Genomic DNA, 21730 nt, shown 5'->3' with positions numbered 1-21730 from the left:
ACTATTACACATAGTAAGGAGTGTACGAGTATACAATATCATGAAGTATACTATTACACATATTGGAGTGTACGTATACAATATCATGATATACTATTAACAACATATAGAAGTGTACGTATTACAAATTATCATGATATACTATTACTGACATATTGAAGTGTATGTATACATATATCATAGATAAAAGATATTACACATATATTAAATGTACGTATACATTATCTTATAAATACTATAAGTACCCATATAGAATGTTTATCGTATACAATATCATGGACTATACTACTTACACATAATAGTGAGTGTGTTTACGTATACAAATATCATGATTCTACTATTACACATATAAAAGTGTTACGTATACAATATCATGATATACTATTACACATATAGGAGGTTCAAGTATACGACTATCAAAAACTACTATATACGACATATAGAAATGTACGTATACAATAGTCATGAATATTATATTACACATAGTATAGAATGGTATGTATACATATCATGATATACTATTACACATATAGAAGGTGTAAGTATACAATATCATGATATACTATTAACATATAAACAGAAGAAATGTATTACACTTATAGTATGTACGTAAATTATAATCTGATATACCTAGTTACACACATATAGAAGTGTCACGTTAACAAATACATGATATACTATTACACATGTAGAAGTGTACGTATACAATATCATGATATACTATTACACATGTAGAAGTGTACGTATACAATATCATGATATACTATTACAGCACATATTAGTGTATCGTATACAATATCATGATATACTATTACACATAAAGTGTACCGTGTAATCATGAAATACAATTTCACATACAACATAGTGTACGGTATACATATCATGATATACTATTACACATATAGAAGTTTAGTATACGATATACACCATATAGGAGTGGACATAATCGAAGATACATGATATACTATTACACATATAGAAGTTGTATACTATACAATATCATGATATACCTATTACACATATAGTGTACGTGTACGTGATACTAGTACAAATATCATATCAATATACAATTACACATATAGAAGTGTCGTATACAATATAATGATATACAATATATCATTGAGCTGTACGTATACTATGATATAATATTTCACATATGTACGTATACAATATACGATATACTATATATCATATAGGAAGTGTACTATACATGATTATACTATTTCACATATAGGTTGTGTAACGTATACAGTAGCATGATATATTATTACACACATAGAAGTGTATTAATACATATCATTGATATACTATTACACATATAGATGTGTACGTATACAATATCATGATATACTATTACACATATAGAAGTGTACGTATACAATATCATGATATACTATTACACATATAGGAGTGTACGTATACAATATCATGATATACTATTACACATATAGGAGTGTACGTATACAATATCATGATATACTATTACACATATAGGAGTGTACGTATACAATATCATGATATACATATAGAAGTGTACGTATACAATATCATGATATACTATTACACATATAGATAGGAGATTTCAGAAAAGATGGCGTGACGTCACAGAAAGTTTTCATCCGGGTCCTCAAAGGTACAAACACAGTATGGCGACTGATAAAAACAATAACAGATACGTACATCCAAGCTTCATAATCGATACTTTGACAAAAGTTTACACTTTCAAACTTGCAAATTCTGATTTTGAAATGGTTTCTTATTGTTTCACAGGTTACGGATGTTAACATTTTTATATTTTCATTTGTTTATTGCTAATTTTTAGTGTCGAAGCCACCTATCGAAGCGCTGCCGGGCCATCACACGTAGGCCTACCCGATTTTGTCCATACGTATAAATTCAGGTTGTGAAAAGGTGTTTATGAAAAGATGATCTATTTCAATGTATAATGTTTCTGTTATACATGAAAAACTGTTCACAATACGATATGATATAAACAAAACGTGAACCACCTGACCAGACCAAGGCCGCTCGTGTATGGCTTCGTCGCTGGTAGATCACCGCAGGCCACAGCATTGTTGGGAAAATAAATCATATTAATAATTACCAACACTTTTATTTCAATAAGTACTTGTTTAAGATATATATTTGTTATTTAATATGTACATGTTGTTTTAATGGAATACTCTTTATCATAACAAAATTACGAATAGTAATTAAACTACTGTTTTACACGTACACGTATGGCTGACGATCTCGTAAAATAATATGGCGATCTCGTAAAGATAATATTTTAATATTTCATTTTCAGCCGCTTTTATGCCATGGACTGCCGGCTGTGTTAAGTCTCAAACTGAAGTGGTATTACTTTTAGATAATTGGAATACATATTAGGTAGACTTCATTTAAATTGATATAAATTACAGATCGTAGTACTGTAAATGCCGGACCAGGATACATTGTGCACGGCTTCGAGAATCCTAAATACTCAAAGTTTTGTTTAAAAATATGATAAAAAGAACCTACAAACTGGACTCATTTGTATGTTGTAAACTAAATCCCAAAATTGATGACAAAAAAATAACCAGAATACGTAATTTAATGACACTGAAAATGGACGAAATTCGGGTTCTCGGCTGTACTGTAATGGCTGCCGTGGCTTGGGGTAATCTACGAAAGCAAATGTTTAATTTTTGCACTAATCACACATCGTAAAGTGTTTTATCAAGAAACACTTCGAAAACAGTAATTGCTTTATAATTATATTTTGAGGGACTTTGAGTTTAATTTATAATATCAAGTTGATATTTGCAATATATCTGTCAAGGTTTATACGTAATGGCGACCGTGTTTTCTCGTAGCGGTCGAAAATGGAGTATAAACAGAGTAAAAATATATGAATACTATAAGTTTAAATTCATATATTATTATAAAAATATTTTTATTTACACTTTTTGAAATGTAAATAACGCAATAGTTCTCGGATTGGCGTACTATTTATTACAATAAAATGTAAACAAACATCGCAAGCAGCTGTGTTCCTACAATGTTTATGTGTACAGATATAAGAGTTGTACCTTTGAGCGCCCGGATGTACCTTTGTGTGACGTCATCGCCATCTTTTCTGAAATCTCCTATTGTTCAGAGGGTCTCGAGTTCAAATCCCTGTCTGGTCGCTACATTTTCTCCTTCCCCTCCTTTCCTGTTACATTAAAGTACTTGTACTGATGTGGGCACTCCACTTTAGGTCGGGGCCATGGTGGCCAAGTGGTTAAAATGTCTTGACATATTACCAGAAGCCATCAACCTCTGTGTTGTGAGTTCAAATCCCATGTGGGGTAGTTGTTAGGTACTGACTGCTGGTTCTCCTGGTACTCAGGCTTTCCTCCACCTAGCATGTCCTTACATAACCCTGGCTTTTTATAGGACATATAAAACCCAAAACCCACTTCAGGTCAGAGGATATATGGTCACCTCTAGGTACCCTTGTATTAGCATGGTCGTCAGCATGAGCTGGTACATTGTACTTAGCCATGCAGAGTCACAGAGTGTACAGATAGAAAACTGGCTTCTAAGTATTGATAGTACTTTATACATGTGTATTTACTAGGATGGAAAGCCATTTTCCAGTTCGCCTCTAAAGTAGCAAATTTTTTATGGTAGGGCCGTACGGGGCCCAGATAGCTTTTACACACTTATTCAAGATATTGTTTTCCCCTGAATTCCATAATGATATAACTTGTGAGTTAAAAGGAGATGGCAAACCTTATCAGAACCCTTAAAGTCCATAAATAACATATTGTCTGTTTGTTTACCAGAACCTTAACTTTGTACATCATTGATAAAGTCTGATACATGTAGCTGCAGTGACTCACAAGATCTCTTTTATTGAAAGCCATTTAAATACATGGATTTGATAACTGACATTTTGATGGCAAACACCTATCAATATTGATAGATATTCAATATTAATTTCAATACTTTATTAATATATTAAATTAACTTATTAAAACTATGATATTTTGACTACAACCATCTGTTAGTATATTGATGATGTGGCTTTTAAAAATTAGCATTAATATTGGCACATAAGGGTCTGCAAGCATCACTAGATAATTTCTTCAAAATCATTTGATAAGTGTTATGTAATATCATGAAGAAACATTTTGTTACTAATACACATTTTTGTATTAAAGTTGGTGTATTTGTTTGTTTGTTGGTATAAAAAATGGCTGTTCCATATAACTTCAATATGTACTGTAAATTATACTTGATGTACATGTATGACCATTTTGATGAAAATGCAGCAATAGGTTATATTAAACACATGTGTAATAAACAAAATTTATGAATTGACTATATTAAATGAGAAAACAGGGAAGTCAGATGATAAATATATGAAGCCATTGGTATAAAATATAATATGTATCCTTCCATCTGTCAAGAATTCCCAGCTGCTGAACATTATTATTTTTCATTAGCATACATTATATTTTCAGAGTTGAAATCATGAGGCCTTAGTCCTACAAGCTTCATTGATCAGGTCTGGATCAAATCCACCGAGCTATAGAAATTACTCACAACATACATCTCTATTGAATTACATCCTTGGATTCACTCCGGTACAAGGATATTGTACTCTTCCTAACTGCTGGACAAACTTGTGACGCCTATACAGAAACCCCCAGAAACTTGTGAAGATGTCTTACACCTAGTTCAGGTATGTATATAACTACCAGGGATTTGCCGAAACCAGGTTTTCTACGTCTTTGACGCACGAAAATGCCTGGGGACTCCTAAAATAAAATGATGGGAGTTCTTGGGACTCAATGTGGAAGGAATTTAAAATGAAAATTACAGGTCAATTAGATGAAGTAGAAGCAGTAATTGTCTATTTTTTCAAAAGCATATACAGTAATTACAGTACAACTGTACAAGACATATTTTCTAGTACAGCGTGGAAAGTTTATATTAATATCTACAATAAATATTAGCAAAAAGACTCCAATGTTTTCATAAGGGACTAGCAAACTTCAAACCTAGGAGTCCCTGGGAATCCCAAAGTTAAAACGGGAGTGAAATCCCTGACTACCATCATATATTAACCACCTTTTAAATATTTACAATGTACTTATTTAGGAAGACGGGGACTGTGAAACAAGATGTCCTTTTAGACTAAACAGAGTTATTTTATGAGTGAAAGTTTTCATTTTCTCCTGTGATCCTACATGGTTGATAGGAAAAGATAACCGCAGTTTTGCATATAAATAGTTTCAGACAAATCAGTGATCTGAGCTCATATTCAAAATTTTCTAAATACATGACATAACATCATCAGTGCATGAAGCGTAACCATGGAATACATGTACATCAAATTAATTGTCAGTACTGTCATGTCAGCTCGATGCTTGTCAACAGGTTGTAGGATAGTAAAATAAACATCTATCACCTTTTTCTGTTTAAATATATAGGAGTACCTACAATGTATACATGATAAACCCATGCAGGATTCTATTCTACATTGTCTTAAACTCATACAAGATCCTGAATTGTTCTTTTACCCAAACTCATGCACTATTATTTATTCTCCTACTCAAACTCATACAGGATTCAAAATTATTCCTTTATTCATTCAATATATTCTATACGGTAGATAGTCTCTTACCATGGACTGGGACATCCATATTTTAACTTGTTTCACTTTTCGGATCTTTACATCTGATTTTCAAAAAAAAAAGTTTTTAAGCAACAAAGTAAGGACATGTACCTATGTTAATATGCTAGATATTTATATGCTTTGACGATTTATTGCAAATTATGAAGTCAAGTGTGAAATCACTTTGAGGTCATTTGAAGGTTAAATTGCTTAAAGTTATGGTATATGTGCCATAACTGGGTGAACATTTTATTCGAGAGAATGAAAATTACAGTACATAGAACTTTTTAGTGAAGAGTCAGATCATATATTGGTCTGCATATTTTAAAGTCAAAATCTACCAGGTACTTAAAAAATGTGTCTGCAATCATGCATGAAGAGCAATGCATTATATTGTATTCACCCCAGTAAACACACATTTTGGTCTCTTTAAGAATTTCAACCTATCTATTTTTGACCTCATTTTAATTGTTTATGATGATATTGTAAAGGAACATATATTTTCTCATATCACGCTATGTTATATAGAGTTTGCCGATGTAAGATCGCTATGGACTGTACAATACAATCCTGTATCACAACAAAGATCGGACACTTGTATCAAAATCTTGTTTGCTGGATCCTATAATGTTTTCGGCAAGCCTTAGGTTTTACACATTTTATGACCTCTCGGGTGGAATACCCCTATCCTCCATGTATACATATGACAGAGCCTTGTTACTGCCAGGTAATTTTAAAATAATAAACTTCTGCATGCAAGAAAAGAAAATTCTTCACTATATAACATGCAGTGTTCTTTGATACATAAAAGCAGTTAGGATTTGGGTCAAATTCAATGTAGATGTTATATAGTATGTATGTACATTTGTACATATAGTCATTGATATAAAAAAAAATTTCATCAAGTGACAACACAATAATTATAGGTCAATTGACAATATAAAGAGATATGTGATGTATTTTTAACAGATGTTGAAATCAATAATTATTAATTTAAAATATTAGATATTTAGAATGAGATAAACAGATGGTATAAAGGTTAAGCCACTTACCTTTCACCTGGCTGGGGTTTGATCTCCAGCACGGACATGAAAAGGTCAAGGTTCACCTGCCAGATCACATGCATTATCTTCAGGCACTCCTGCAGTTTTCTACCACTCTAAAACCTCTTGTGTACTCATAAAAATATAGTTTAAATTGATGTTAATGATATAGTTGATATTTATACTTAATATTTAGTTTAATAAATACCTGGTATAGGTATACATTTGATGTCATATTTGATGTTTGAAAAATTGTCGTAACTTTAACCTGCACCTGTTACAAAATTAAGACAGAAGCAAAAATTAAACTAATTGACACCAGATTTTTTGACTTATAGACCAGGTTTCAGGACCCCCCCTCCATGACAACAGATGCTGTGCTGGTCAAGTCTACTGAACAGATCCCGGACACTGTCCCAAAGGTCAAAGGTTATGACTTCAATAAAGGAATTAACTACCATGAACTGCTAAAGACGTACGCCTGCTCTGGATTTCAGTCCACCAACTTCGGGCTGGCTGTTAAGGAAATCAATAAAATGGTATGAATTGGAAAAAAATTTATATTCATTTTGAAAATGTTTGTATATTGAACTTTAGAGAGGTTTTGCTATGCAAAATTTCAAATTCAATGAATGTCACATGCAAAAGGCACAATTAATGTAACAGAAAAAAATTAAATATACAAAAAACCTTGCATCCAGTCTTAAACGAGACACAAATACAAAATATTTTCTTTTAACCTTGCATCCAGTCTTAACGAGACAAAATATTTATACCCCCTAATAGGGGCAAAAATATTTATTAAAATTTCATTTCAATCCAGTCTTAACAACACACAATACAAAAATATTTATGCTCTGGGATTATAGATGGGGCAAGAGTGTTGTTGGGGTTAATGTGATCCCTTGATCACCCCAGGACAATTGGATAAATTAAAAATCTCTATTTACAAATGGACCAAATCGTTTACATATGAATCGCAAAACGAAACAGTTAACCATTATACCCTAAATGTATTACAGTTGTAGCATGGATTGTGAGTTTTCTTTTGATAAGATTTTTACTTGTTGGTCCTTTCTTGACAGATAATTGTTATAGAATGTATGTATATATCTGTCTCAATTCCGTCTTTGCATATTACAGAGTTAGCTCCCTTGCTGATAGGTATAGATTGTTACGTCATTATTTTATGATCGCAATTCAAGTCCCTTTCTCCAAAAAATATGATGTTAGCTCGCAAACACATGACGTCACAATGACTACCTACTCATAAGGGCAGATAAACTCTGTAATACTGCAATTACAGAATATTGTATATATCGTAGATTTTCTATTGTTAGCTATGCGATGAAGAGTGATTACTATACTTGAGATTTTGGCACAAATGACGTCACAATGACTACCTTACATCGGATTGTGCAAAGGAAAGTTTAAAGATAACCGCTGACAGAGCAAAATGATATTCATCATTTAAAGAATATTTAATCATATATCGTAGAATCTAATTATAAAATATTATCGCCTGAAAAGTACTGACAATGAGATATAGTTTTTTTCGGGGACAATTAATTTCATTTTTTATATTCTTAACAAAGATTAGAAGCTTCAAACTTTTTCAATGACTGGTCATTTCTTATGATGGATATTTAATCCCTGATTGTTTATAATAGTGAAAAAATACGGATTTGTCAGCAAAGGAAATTCTTAAATATTATCATTTCAATTTTTAATGGTCTAATTAATGCCTTGTGGTGCTATTTTCTCTTAGTAAAAATACACATGTATTCTGAAAAAGATATGTAATTTTCTTGTTTGAAACCATGCCTGCTCCCAAGTGGAGATAATTCTTCACAACATAATGATTAAATATTTCTGATTTTTGACATTTCACTCTCAATGATAAAAGAGACAAAGACTTTTGTATAACTGCTATTTTGGTATAGTAAATGCATGGCTTGGTCAGTGCTTGGCTGTTATATTATTGGTATGTATCAAGAAAATATCCCACTGTGACTATAAGATTTAAAAACCTGGGTGGACCGTGGTAATTTTCTGATTATATGCTAGCTTTTGAAGCATCTCTGTCATTTCTTTACCTTATTGTCTTATTTTCCATCTTTGTATTACGCTTTAAAGTATGCGCTGTAGATAATCCATTTCTCTTAAATCTCTATTCTAATTCTAACATTTTTATTGTTTAACACAGATTGATAAGAAGATGGAGCCTGTTCCACTTGATCGACAAGAGGAGATCAATTTGAACCCTGTACAAAGGAAACGATCTAACTGTACAATATTCCTTAGCTACACCTCCAATCTCATATCATCAGGTGTGCGAGAGGTCTTCAAGTACCTTGTACAGCATAATATGGTAAGGAAATAAATAATTGATATACTGTTGACCTCACAATTATTAGTCATTATTTGCTACAAATGATGATTTGCATTCATCAAAATATAATGCCTATAGCATGGACATAGACAGTCCCTTCCATGTGTGTAACGTTACGTCACTATCTGGAAATAAAATAATTATAATTATACTCTTCACCTCACAAAGTTATTAGTTTGTTACAGATGATTCAAATTTATTGAAATATGATAAATTTTTGTGTCAGAAAACTTTTTTAATAACTGACTCTTATCACATAACTGGCCCGTCCAGTCATATCATACGGTCATGTCATAAATATCGTAAGACACATTGTTAATAGCACTATCTTACACTATATATTTCCCTTTTGTTATTAATGTTATGTTTAAGAAAACCTATCCCATTTTGCTCCGGAAAGGTAGTGGGCCATTAAGTATTCACATTTATTGTTATAATGAAAAACAATATCTTTTAAAATGATTTAAATGGATGAGGGTGAAAATTCCCCACGGGCGTCACAATGATTAAAGTATCATCAGCTTGGGTAAATTTATAATATAATTAGATATGTATTAACTCGAGGCAATAAAGAAAAGAAGTAGGTTATCATCTACCAAAAAGACACAAGGTTAAGGTTGGCGATTAATGTTAGAATCTTTCTGATGATATGCCAACACAATTACACCCGGGTCCACCCCAACTGGCGAAAGATAAATATTATGAAGTTTCCTTAACCGTCCAATCCGTTTGATTTGTACACATGCGAAAATCTGCTACCGTGTAGCGATAAACGCTAACACACTCACCGTAATCGATACTGTCGCCAAATCCACAGGGAAATATTAGCTATACCCAAACACAATCGACCATAATAAAAATTGGCATTGTTTATCTTTGATCAGAATCATGTCAAAAAACATTGGCAGTTCCGCCGTAATTTGAAAATAGTTACTTTAATATTGCACTCACATGTAATTTCTTTAACTGGATGATGGGGCCCGAGCGTTGTGACAGCACAAATTTCAACATACAGGTGAGATCATTTGGTTAGTTTCATAAAAGCGAACGACGACTTTCCTCACTAGAAATGCCAGATTTCATTATCGTATTGGGCAATCTAGGAAATCAATTAAAACTATTGTCGACGCAAAACTAGTTGAATTCTGCATAAAAACGGTTAATAATGGGTTATAAAAGAAGCAAGATTATGATACAGACTGTATGAGACAACATCTAGTTCAATTGCATTATCAGAAGGGGTTTTTCTTAATCAATATATGTGTATATGGAGACGAAATTTTAAGTTTTACTTATATTTCTATTAATAAAGTTATGTGATAAATAGAATCTTTCACTTGTGTCTGTGTGATATGAAATTTATCAAACTTGTTAAAAAGACTCGTGGCATATCAAATTATTGAACTCGTTTGATAAATTTCATATCACATAGTCACTCATGAATGATCCTCTCTGTATTGAGAAAGATTCCTTAAAAGTTTCCTACAGTAGTGAATTAATTTATGCTTGGACCTCCATACATTAATTCCATAATTTGATACATTATATAACGTATGGCTATATTACAGGTGGACTGTATAGTGACCACAGCAGGAGGTGTGGAGGAAGACTTTATCAAGTGTTTAGCTCCGACTTTCCTCGGAGACTTCAGTCTCAAGGGCAAAGAACTGCGCGAGAAAGGAATCAACAGAATTGGAAATCTACTCGTACCTAACGACAATTACGGTCTATTTGAGGACTGGCTCATGCCCAAACTCGACATGATGCTCAAAGAACAACAAGAAGAGGTAAAAGATTTTATGTTACAATTAATCATTAATATTCCAGGTGTTACTATAAATAACTGTCGTTATATCCATCCCTGGACTATGTCATTGCATAACTGAAGGCGCTGTGTGTGACAACATATGAGACAGGTAGTTTGGTCCTTTGATGTAAAACAGACATCAAAAGAATTAAATAATGGTGCTCTTTGGTTGACTGTATGGCTTTAAAGTTGGGTGTTGCTCTGTACATATAATATTTTATGGAAAACTTGACATCCTTAGCAATTACCATGCAGCTGCCTGGGTCGTTTTCAATGAATCACCGGTTATGCCCCTATGGTTTTCCTCTTACACAAAAAAGAACTCTTTAAATGTGTGCTTCCATCTCAGCCAAAAGCAAGTCTGATCAATTAAATATTACGTCGGTGTAATATGTTTTGCTTTGTTTTGCAGGGAGTTCTATGGTGTCCGTCCAAGTTTATAGCTCGACTCGGCAAGGAGATTGACAACCCAGATTCTGTGTATTACTGGGCTTACAAGGTAAAATATCAATATCGAAACAACTATAAACCAATTTGTTGTCATGACAACCTAATTTCGCATTTCCATGCCTGCCTAAAAAACTTAAACAGCGATTTAATTTGGCCCTGCAGGTAGGGCGTTAGAATTGTACCTGCTGCCTCTATTGCATGATCGTAAAAGGCGACTAAATTTAGGATCTTATCTTTTCTCTTCCTCTTAACTGACTTTATCTTTCCTAATGCCTCCCTTGGCACCGCCTCACTTTTGGCCTTGAGTTGAGCGTTCGCCCCTGTGAGGAATGCTCTGGGTTCTGTCCCCTGGCCGAGACACATCAAAGTCTATAAAAGTGGTAGTTTCTGCTTCTGTTTAGTGCTCAGCATACAGGGAGTTGGACGACTGGTTCGCCCGTTGTCAGAATAATGTGACCGGGTGGGGTGTGTTGCTTAGTGTTTTCGGCGGCATGCTTCAGTGATATAGCACTATAAAAAGGACAACAGTTCCACTATACAAGAAGACACAACATGAATATACCGCAGTCTCCCAAAACATGCACCTTGCACAACATACACACAACACACAGCATACACGGGAGGCCGTCCTTACATGACCCTAGCTGTTAATAGGACGATAATTAATTAAACAAACAAACAAACGATTTAATTTGGAAATTTTGAGTCATATATTTCTATTGTTTCTAGTCCTGTGGCTTATGTGATTACGTGAATTTTTACACCATACATTGGAGCATTTTCATAACAATTAATTTTTGCTGTTTCTGATCATCAGCGAAATATGCAGAATTTAATAGCACACAAAAATAACTTGTTTTACAGTATTTCTTTGTGTTCTCATATATCACCAGCCTTACTGTCCTGTCCTGTAAAATTATTCTTTCATTGAAACTTCACACTAGAGTTGAAGCATGGATTCAATTGTAAAATTCATGTCAAATTGATTTACTTTAAAACAATATCAAAGAAATGTGATTTGTTGAAATGTTTGTGAATTTAATGCCTTAATTTTAGATTGGAGAATTATTATTTGAAGTTAGTGATACATAGAGTCTAACTCGTTATATTATATTTTATTATTCTATTTCATAATTATGTTATATTATTCTATAATATTGTAGAACAACATTCCTGTGTTTTGCCCTGCACTCACTGATGGATCTATTGGAGACATGCTTTACTTCCATTCCTACAGAAAACCAGGCTTAGTGCTAGATATCATCGAAGGTAGGCTTGACGCTCAAACAACACATCATCTTATTTACTTTTAAATAAAATAAGCTTTATATTTTGCATCGTCATATTGCAAATTATTTTATTGATTACACTTTTACTTATTTTTTAAGAAAAAGATATGTAATTAATTGGTATATTTTAATAATTAAGTAAATTCATAAGATTGTGTAATGTGATTTATAAAACAAGAAAATGTTTTAGAACTTTCACCTGTAGCCTATTCTTAGACATCATAATTTAGCTGGCTGCAGCTACCTGGAGACATATCATGTTCTTGCAACTGGTTGTTGTCAAGTTGTGCCATATCAAAAACTAGGATAAAGCTTTAATAAAAGTTCCATGGCGACCTATATATTAGTAATAGTACAACACAAACTCACACTTTTGATTTGGTGCCTTGTCCAGATATCCGGAGAATGAATAACCAGGCGGTGTATGCTATCAATACTGGTATGATCATCCTGGGAGGCGGGCTTGTCAAACATCATACATGTAACGCTAACTTAATGGTAAGTCACATCTGTAATGCTAACTTAATGGTAAGTCACACCTGTTATGCTAACTTAATGGTAAGTCACACCTGTAATGCTAACTTAATGGTAAGTCACACCTGTTATGCTAACTTAATGGTAAGTCACACCTGTAACGCTAACTTAATGGTAAGTCACACCTGTAACGCTAACTTAATGGTAAGTCACACCTGTAACGCTAACTTAATGGTAAGTCACACCTGTAACGCTAACTTAATGGTAAGTCACACCTGTAATGCTAACTTAATGGTAAGTCACACCTGTAATGCTAACTTAATGGTAAGTCACACCTGTAACGCTAACTTAATGGTAAGTCACACCTGTAACGCTAACTTAATGGTAAGTCACACCTGTAATGCTAACTTAATGGTAAGTCACAACTGTAATGCTAACTTAATGGTAAGTCACACCTGTAACGCTAACTTAATGGTAAGTCACACCTGTAACTCTTGCTACATGGTAAGTCATACATTTTTGCTTAGGACTGCTATAAAATCAGAAGGTCCAAGGTATCTGAACAAGGACTTAAGTCGCAGGTGACACATTTACATATACTACTCTGACTTTCTTATTATATGAAAGAGAAAATAGAGAGAAAAAACATGTTGTTTTCACATAACTCAAGACATGTATTAATTAATAAGTAACTATTTTCCTGTCTTCGAACAGAGGAATGGGGCAGATTTCTGTGTGTATGTGAACACAGCTAGTGAGTTTGATGGTAGTGACGCTGGAGCTACTCCTGATGAGGCGGTGTCCTGGGGAAAAATAAAGAAGGATGCTACACCTGTAAAAGTATGTACGTTATCTGATAATAGTGTATCTATCGTTTGGTCGGATAGTCACTCAGGGAACTAAAATTTTAAAACATGCACTATTAATGGAATTTGCACACCTCCAACTTCAAATTTTACTTTTGCACAGGAAAAGTGCACAAATTACACAAGTTTTAGGGTATATTCAATAGAAATGGGTCACTAGTTATTCTGGTATTACCTACTAGTTAATAAAGATACTTGTGATTGTGATTGCAAAAATACATTAAACAGATGTGTTAGTCAGTCCTTTATACATATAAGATAACCAGAAGTTTTTTATTAAGTATATTTCCCCAACAGAAACTTTTAACAAATAATACATTATTTATACATACTGAAGGTACATATGTTATTTTAAAACTGATATTTGATCTGATGGCTGAATATTCCTTCAGCAAATGATATATATCCCAAGAGGTCAAAGAAGTTGGGCAAGAAAGGGGGATGTTAAATTTGGTCAAATACGATTCCTATGAATATTTTATAGCATCCTCAAAAGGCATTTACCACTTGATATATCCAAGTGAGACTATTGTTACCATTCAAATATAAAAATTGAATTTGTTATTTTGCAGCTCAGTGCTGAAGCTACACTAGTTTTCCCTCTAATGGTTGCCGAAACATTTGCCCGCAGAGAAAAGGAATATCAAACCCTGCATCAGTCAGAATGAACTGTTTCACTAATGTTGGTCTGATGGACATTACACTCTTGCTGTTAATGTGATAATGTTTTGTGAAGTCTGATTTTTATATCCAAGTTTTATTTTTAATGACTTATCCATACTTACGCAGTCAGAAGAAAAGTGTGTGTGTAAGATTAATTCATTACCATATGGTCTTAAGGTAAGTAATATTAATTCGCTCCTTGAATATTCTATTATCCATTATTTGTATATCTATAAGACCACTGGGGGGTTACTGTCTATGATATGTAGAATGTGATACAAAAATTTGATTGTATTTGTGCGTCAGAAATTTCTATTATCAGAGAATGTTTGATATATGTACGCTAATAGACAGAGCATTCAGTTCGTTGTCTTCATTCGTCGATAATTACAATCTTAATATACTACCGTTTATGTGCAAGATAATCTGATGATGAAATTTGAAACATATTATGCTACAACTTTTTATGTTTTATTTTTCACTTCAGGTTTGCCTTTGAAAAATAAAGAGACTTTTTTAATATGCAATAATTATATCTAAGCAGTAGATATTTAAATGGGTGTCTTTTTTCATCTTGTATTACATTTTTAGCCCACCATCATCAGATGGTGGGCTATTCAAATTGCTTTTCGTCCGTGGGCCGTGGTCCGTCCGTCTGTCCGTCCGTTTGTTAACAATTCTTGTTATCGCTATTTCTCAGAAAGCATTGGATGGATCATTCTCAAATTTCATGTACAGGTTCCACTAGGGTCCTAGTTGTGCACATTGTGTTTTGGGACCAATCGGTCAACAAGATGGCCGCCAGGCAGCCATCTTGGATTTTGATAGTTAAAGATTATTATCGCTATTTCTCAGAAAGTGCGGAAGGGGAATATTCACAAATTTCATATGTAGGCTCCCCTAGGCCCTTTGTTGTGCATATTTCGTTTTGGGACTGATCAGCCAACAAGATGACGCCAGGCAGCCATCTTGGATTTGATAGTTAAAGTTTGTTATCGCTATTTCTCAGAAAGTATTGAAGGGATCATTCTCAAATTTCATATGTAGATTCTCCTAGGACCCTAGTTGGGCATATTGCATTTTGGGACCAATCGGTCAACAAGATGGCTGCAAGGCAGCCATCTATGATTATGACAGTCAAAGATTTCTCAGAAAGTGTAGAAGGGATATGTCTCAAATTTCATATGTAGGTTCCCCGAGTTGTGCATATAGCATTTTGGAACCGATCGGTAAACCAGGTGACTGCCAGGCCACCATCTTGGATTTTAATAGTTGAAGTTGTTTGTTTTCGCTAGTTCTCAGAAAGTGCTGAAGAGATCTATCTCAAATTTCATATTTAGGTTCCCCTAGGGCCTTAGTTTGGACTGAACGGTGAGCAAGATGGCCGACAGACCGCCATCTTGTATTTTGATAGTTGAATATTGTTACCGCTATTTCTCAGAAAGTACTGAAGTGATCTGTCTCAAATTTTTTATGTAGTATGTTTGAAATAGTTTGAAAAGCAGAGAAAAGATCCCTCTTTCCAATGTCAGACATATATCATTATTTGGTGGGCGCCAAGATCCCTCTGGGATCTCTTGTATCTTTTAGCACAGAAGGCTAAGCCTTTCGTATACTTACCATGATAAATATGGTCCAATACGCATACATATTTTATTCTGTTATCCACTTTAATTTAAATATAACTATACATATTTGTTATATATTTATAATTTGTATAAGTTTAGATATAGCACAATACTTACATTAAAAATGGATGTGTTTTATTATACATCCTGGTTTTTGATAAAAATCCTTTAACTGTACCCTTAACTGAATAACTGTATACCAGTGACGGTAGTTTACAAGTTTATCTAACTTTAGTTACCAGTTAACTTTAGTTTAGGCCAGAAAAAAAAATAGATGTCTGTTTAGGGTTACATTGGCAAAAAAATAGAGTCGGTAGGACGGGAGGATATCTTGTTGGTTTTTTTTTTCATTGGTTTTTTTGTGTGTGTCTTTCACTCTAAAAATAATGGCCGGAACCGGAGACTGAGATCGAAATCCCGACTTTTAACTTTTTTTTTGTGGAAAAGTGGTGGGAAAAAAATTAGGTTTAGGGGTAAATAATTAGGGTTGGTCGGGTAACCCTAAACAGATATATATATTCTCTCTTTTTTTGCCTCACTTGTTGTGTTATTTACCTTTGTTAAATTTTATTTTTGTTTTGGGTTTTTTAAACACTTTCAGGGAATGGAAGCATGCGAATACTTATAACACAAACCAGACAGTGATGTTGATATGCATGTATTGTTATTGTATATTACCAACAGGTTTATCGTTGTCATTAAACGGAATTAATAACATTTTAAAGGTTCTCTAAAAACATTATTCAGTTTCTGTGCTAACTCTCCACTGTATCCTTCCTCACATAATGATGATGCTCTGAAATGATCTACAGGTGTGTTACTGAAAGTATTTTATGTAACAAATTTGTTTGAGTATAAAGATGATCTATTAGTTATTGTTAACAACTAGATAATATTAATGTATATGGCGGTTTAGTTTCCATTGAAAACGTTCCATGAATCGAATAACTCTATTTTGAACAAAGAAGACATACTTTTATCTAAGAATAGCCATATTGATAGGTTCTTATGTCAATACTCTTAGTCTATTCTACTGACAATAAGCCTCTTTACCCTATACTTAATCATAAAGGTGGGGTTTTATTACCAGATGTTGGCCTTGTTTATACCACATTGTTGAATTCTCAGCAAACAGTGTTTCTTTTAACATACATTACATATTGATTGATCAGTCCAAACTAATTTACAATTATCTTTAATATGTATTCATTTATTCAGTAATGAATGGCATTTAAATCAATTTCAACTTAGATTGAAATTTTCCTTTTATCAGAAATCATGGAAATTTTAACATCTTTATGCCATTTCTGCTGAATCCAATGACGACGGCCACTAAAATGTGTATGGATATATAAAATTGTGTATGAATAATTATTTACACAAACGGACACCATAGTGTCAAAACACTGTGTTCATTCATCAGAACGCAACGAATGATCAGTGTCGGCAGATCATGTGATTTATATAACTGGCGATGAAAATTTTAGATATATTGATACATATGATTTTAACATTCATTGTTATATTTTCAACTCAGAATATGACATTGTGTCTTAAGGGAATGGTTAATCATGTTGTATTACAGACACTTTTTTAAAAAGATAATGCATATACTTTCTTGCCCATTTTGATGCATTGATTTACATATTGTTTACATGTATGATTGCAGTTAAGTTTTCTGATTTTTTTTATTCACAATTAAAATTACTCTGATGAAGAGTTTCGTGTTTGAGTGATATTCTTGACGGTGATTTGTGAGGGAAGAAAGCTAACTCTAATAGTACCAAATGAATGTCGTGCTACCACGTATGGGGATATATCTCAAATAAAACGATTGTAAGGTTTTGCTGTTCCTCTACTTAAGGATTAACTTGAATAGATTTTTTATGTTATGGAGATATAACACAAAAATCTGAGTGTACTCTAAATAAACCGCTAAGCGGTTTATGATGAGAGTACACTCAGATTTTTGTGTTATATCTCTCTAACATAAAAAAATATATTCAAATTAATCCTTATAATTCAATTTACTAAAGATAATCTCTTCAACATTTAAAATTCATTTTGGGACTTTTTTGTCTATGAAATTATTACGCCGTCATCTCAGCCAATCAGAAGCGACGTTACAAACGGCGACGCCATTTTTTCCTTTATGGACTGATAAAGTAAATTTTTAAGCCAATGAAAATGCTCGTAACAAGCAAAAATGAATTATTTATATATAAAATTACATTGGTATGTTATGTACATCAGCTAACAATATACACGAAATGTGCAATTAATGCATATGAAACAACAGTTTGAAATATTATCGGCCTAACATTCATTTACCATAGGTCTTTTCTAGATGTATTTTTTTTGTGTCGCCTGCAACGCAAGGGCGAGATACAGAACTGTATAGGTATATAACACTATGTGGGTGTCCAGGGTGTCGTCGGCGACCGGGAAAAGGTTTCCGTGTGATAACTTTAGTTTTTATTGTCCGATTTCAACCAAATTTGGCATTACCTAAATACAATCCCTGGATTGCAGCTCCACAGACGTCATCAGCCAGATCCACCTCTCCCTGGACGTTTCGACTCCCAACGTGGAACGTCCTCAAGATAACGAGTCGACAGTAGTGATTGGCCACAACTGCCCGTTTGTGGATAGCTTCGATTTTTCCAGCTCATGTCTTGTCGTCTCCACCACAGCCAGTTGGACGACTTCTGTGCTGTTTTTGATAGTCGGTCCACTGCTTCTTTCCTGTTTCTACCCTTCCCACCCAAAGCTGCAAACATTCCCAATGTTGAATGTGCAGGAAATCCTCTACATCCGATCTCCACTGGGAAGACCAAAACACTTAACCCTAGGGCCCTGATCTCTCCTGCCAATTCTTCATACTTCCCTCTTCTTTCGCTCAAATGCCTCCTCACATTTCTCTTCCCATGGAACTGTCAATTCCACCATGACCATCTTCTTTCCCTGCTGTGACTATATGAGGATATCTGGACGCAGATTGATCTGGATGGTGTCGGAGAATACCAGTGTCCTGTCTAGATCGACCCTCATCTCCCAGTTCTGTGCGTTGTCAAGGATTCCTCCCAACATTTTTTAGATAATTATTATTAAACGGCTAAGGGAGCTATTTTGAATCCTCTTTATTTTCATTTTGTCGATTCAAGCATATACATGTAGTAAGCTTGTGTCCCTTTTAACAAGGATTTCTTTTACGTATACGTTATCGTAAGTAAAACATTATATATATGTACATGTATCTAACAACTTCACAGATTAAATCTAAGGGAAGTAACTCTCGTAAATCGGTATGTTTTAGAAAATGATCAATTTCATTTGAGAAATGTTATATTGCATCAGTGTCGTATCATTTGTACATTGTTATCTTTTCGCAAAGGGTTTTTAATTAATTGGCTGGTGTTACATTTTCGTAATGGGTTTACTTGTGCATTTTTTTTCATTGATGAATATCTCTTGACAGACAGCTTTGAAAGTAGATCCGTTTTTCGTAAGATATAAGTAATTTAGGCCATGGCTGTCTTCTTACCAGTTTTTTTTCTGTTTTCGATTTTTTGAAACCTTCCTGCCAGTAAAGCGAAAAATCGCACAGAAGGAAAATGCATCTTTTAAAACAATTGATCAGTTTTAGAGAAGAGTTTAGTTTTTATAGATTTCACATCTTTGAAGAAACGTTACTTTCCCACACGTTTACGCGTCTTTTATTGCTAAGTTCCTGAAAATGTTCGTGTTTGTTTTTCACATTTTGGGCCTAAAACCTACTAGCACGCGACACAGAAAACGCTACATCCAAACAATTCGTTTAAAGAACGACATTTTCTCTAGTTCGCAAAGGACATGCAAGTGTATCTCCATTTAGGCTTGGGCCTCATTCGTGATTCCAGTAATTATTGAATTCGAATATAGGATACATACACAGGAACTCGGATCTATCGGGTATGAAAAAAGCAAAGTACCAACAAAATTTTTAATTGGCATTTCGATGGTAATCTCATACAGTTCTCTTCCGTAGAAAATGCTGAAGAGAAGTGTTTTGTGTACACACTACTCTTGGTTTTCAGTTATGCTTATTGTGTTTCGAACTGATTGGAAAATAACACATCTTCGATTTTAAAAATTGAAGTGTGTATATTGTCGCTATTTATAAGGAACTGCTGAAGGGATATTTTTTATTTTCTGATTGGTTCGTGTGTTTTAGGAGACTGTGATATGTTCTTGTTACATGAATATGTCTTCTTGTGATAGCGGAACTCCCGTCTACATCGTTGAAGTTCTTCACTGGGATATAATGTCGGACACATTGTACCAATACTGTGGGCATGTTGTGAAAACTGTTGTCCCCTTTGACATTAAATGAGGTACAGAATAGGGTAGGAAATGCTATCGACCACGGTCACCCTGTGTATCCCCATTGTAAAGTAGGATATTTGGTATTTATAAAGACATTCACACAGTTTGACTGAAAGTATTTTGAAAATAAAATGTTGACATAGTTTTAGCCCACCATCATCAGATGGTGGGCTATTGAAATCGCTTTTCGTCCGTGGTCCGTTCTTCCGTCCATTAATTCTTGTTATCGCTATTTCTCAGAAAGCACTAAAGAAATCATTCTCATATTTCATATGTAGGTTCCCCTGGGACCCTAGTTGTGCATATTGCATTTTGGGACTAATCAGTCAACAAGATGGCTGCCAGGCAGACATATTGGATACTTGGGACCCTAGTTGTGCATATTGCATTTTGTAATCAGTCAACAAGATTGCCGCCAGGCAGCCTTCTTGGATTTTTATAGTTAAAGTTTGTTATCGCTATTTCTCAGAAAGCACTGAAGGGATCATTCTCAAATTTCATATGTAGGTTCCCATGGGACCCTAGTTGTGCAAATTGCATTTTTGGACTAATCAGTCAACAAGATGGCCGCCAGGCAGCCATCTTTGATTTTGAAAGTTAAAGTTTGTTATCGCTATTTCTCAGAAAGCACTGAAGATATCATTCTCAAATTTCATATGTAGGTTCCCCTAGGGCCGTAGTTGTGCATATTGCGTTTTGAGACTGTCAGATCGGTCAACAAGATGGCCGCCAGGCAGCCACCTTGGATTTTGATAGTTCTAGTTTGTTATCGCTATTTCTCGGAATGTACCGAAGGGATCATTCTCAAATTTCATATGTGGATTCCCCTGGGGCCCTTGTTGTGCAAATTGCGTTTTGGGACTGATCGGTCAACAAGATGGCCGCCAGGCAGCCATCTTGGATTTTGATAGTGTAAGTTTATTATCGCTATTTCTCATAAAGTACTGAAGGGGTCATTCTCAAATTTCATATGTATGTTCCCTTTGGCCCTTGTTGGGTATATTGCATATTGGGACTGATCTGTCGACAAGAAGACCACCAGGATTTTGAAAGTTAAAGTTTGTTATCGCTATTTCTCAGAAGGAACTGCAGGGATCTGT

The 21730-nt window shown here is 34.1% G+C and overlaps 1 protein-coding gene across 1 annotated transcript; it reads left to right on the top strand.

Annotated features, from left to right (window-relative positions):
* The first annotated feature begins 7038 nt into the window (after positions 1–7038).
* LOC138331569 (deoxyhypusine synthase-like) lies at positions 7039–15777 on the top strand. The gene is made up of 8 exons (XM_069279270.1): positions 7039–7235; positions 8903–9067; positions 10657–10875; positions 11308–11394; positions 12509–12614; positions 13029–13132; positions 13823–13948; positions 14547–15777. Exons 1-8 carry the CDS (start codon positions 7059–7061, stop codon positions 14640–14642), a joined length of 1080 nt encoding a protein of 359 aa, XP_069135371.1. The 5' UTR covers positions 7039–7058; the 3' UTR covers positions 14643–15777.
* Positions 15778–21730: the final 5953 nt, after the last annotated feature.

Source organism: Argopecten irradians, chromosome 9, assembly GCF_041381155.1.
Source record: "Argopecten irradians isolate NY chromosome 9, Ai_NY, whole genome shotgun sequence".
Taxonomy (NCBI): Eukaryota; Metazoa; Mollusca; class Bivalvia; order Pectinida; family Pectinidae; genus Argopecten; species Argopecten irradians.
This window is presented reverse-complemented; position numbering and strand designations above follow the sequence as displayed.

What these genes read in the sequence shown, in the direction of transcription:
- LOC138331569 (XM_069279270.1), top strand. Translation starts at nt 7,059, where the DNA reads ATGACAACAGATGCTGTGCTGGTCAAGTCTACTGAACAGATCCCGGAC. An exon ending in TTAAGGAAATCAATAAAATG is followed by an intron (nt 7,236 to 8,902) that starts GTATGAATTGGA and finishes TGTTTAACACAG; the next exon opens with ATTGATAAGAAGATGGAGCC. An exon ending in AGGATGCTACACCTGTAAAA is followed by an intron (nt 13,949 to 14,546) that starts GTATGTACGTTA and finishes GTTATTTTGCAG; the next exon opens with CTCAGTGCTGAAGCTACACT.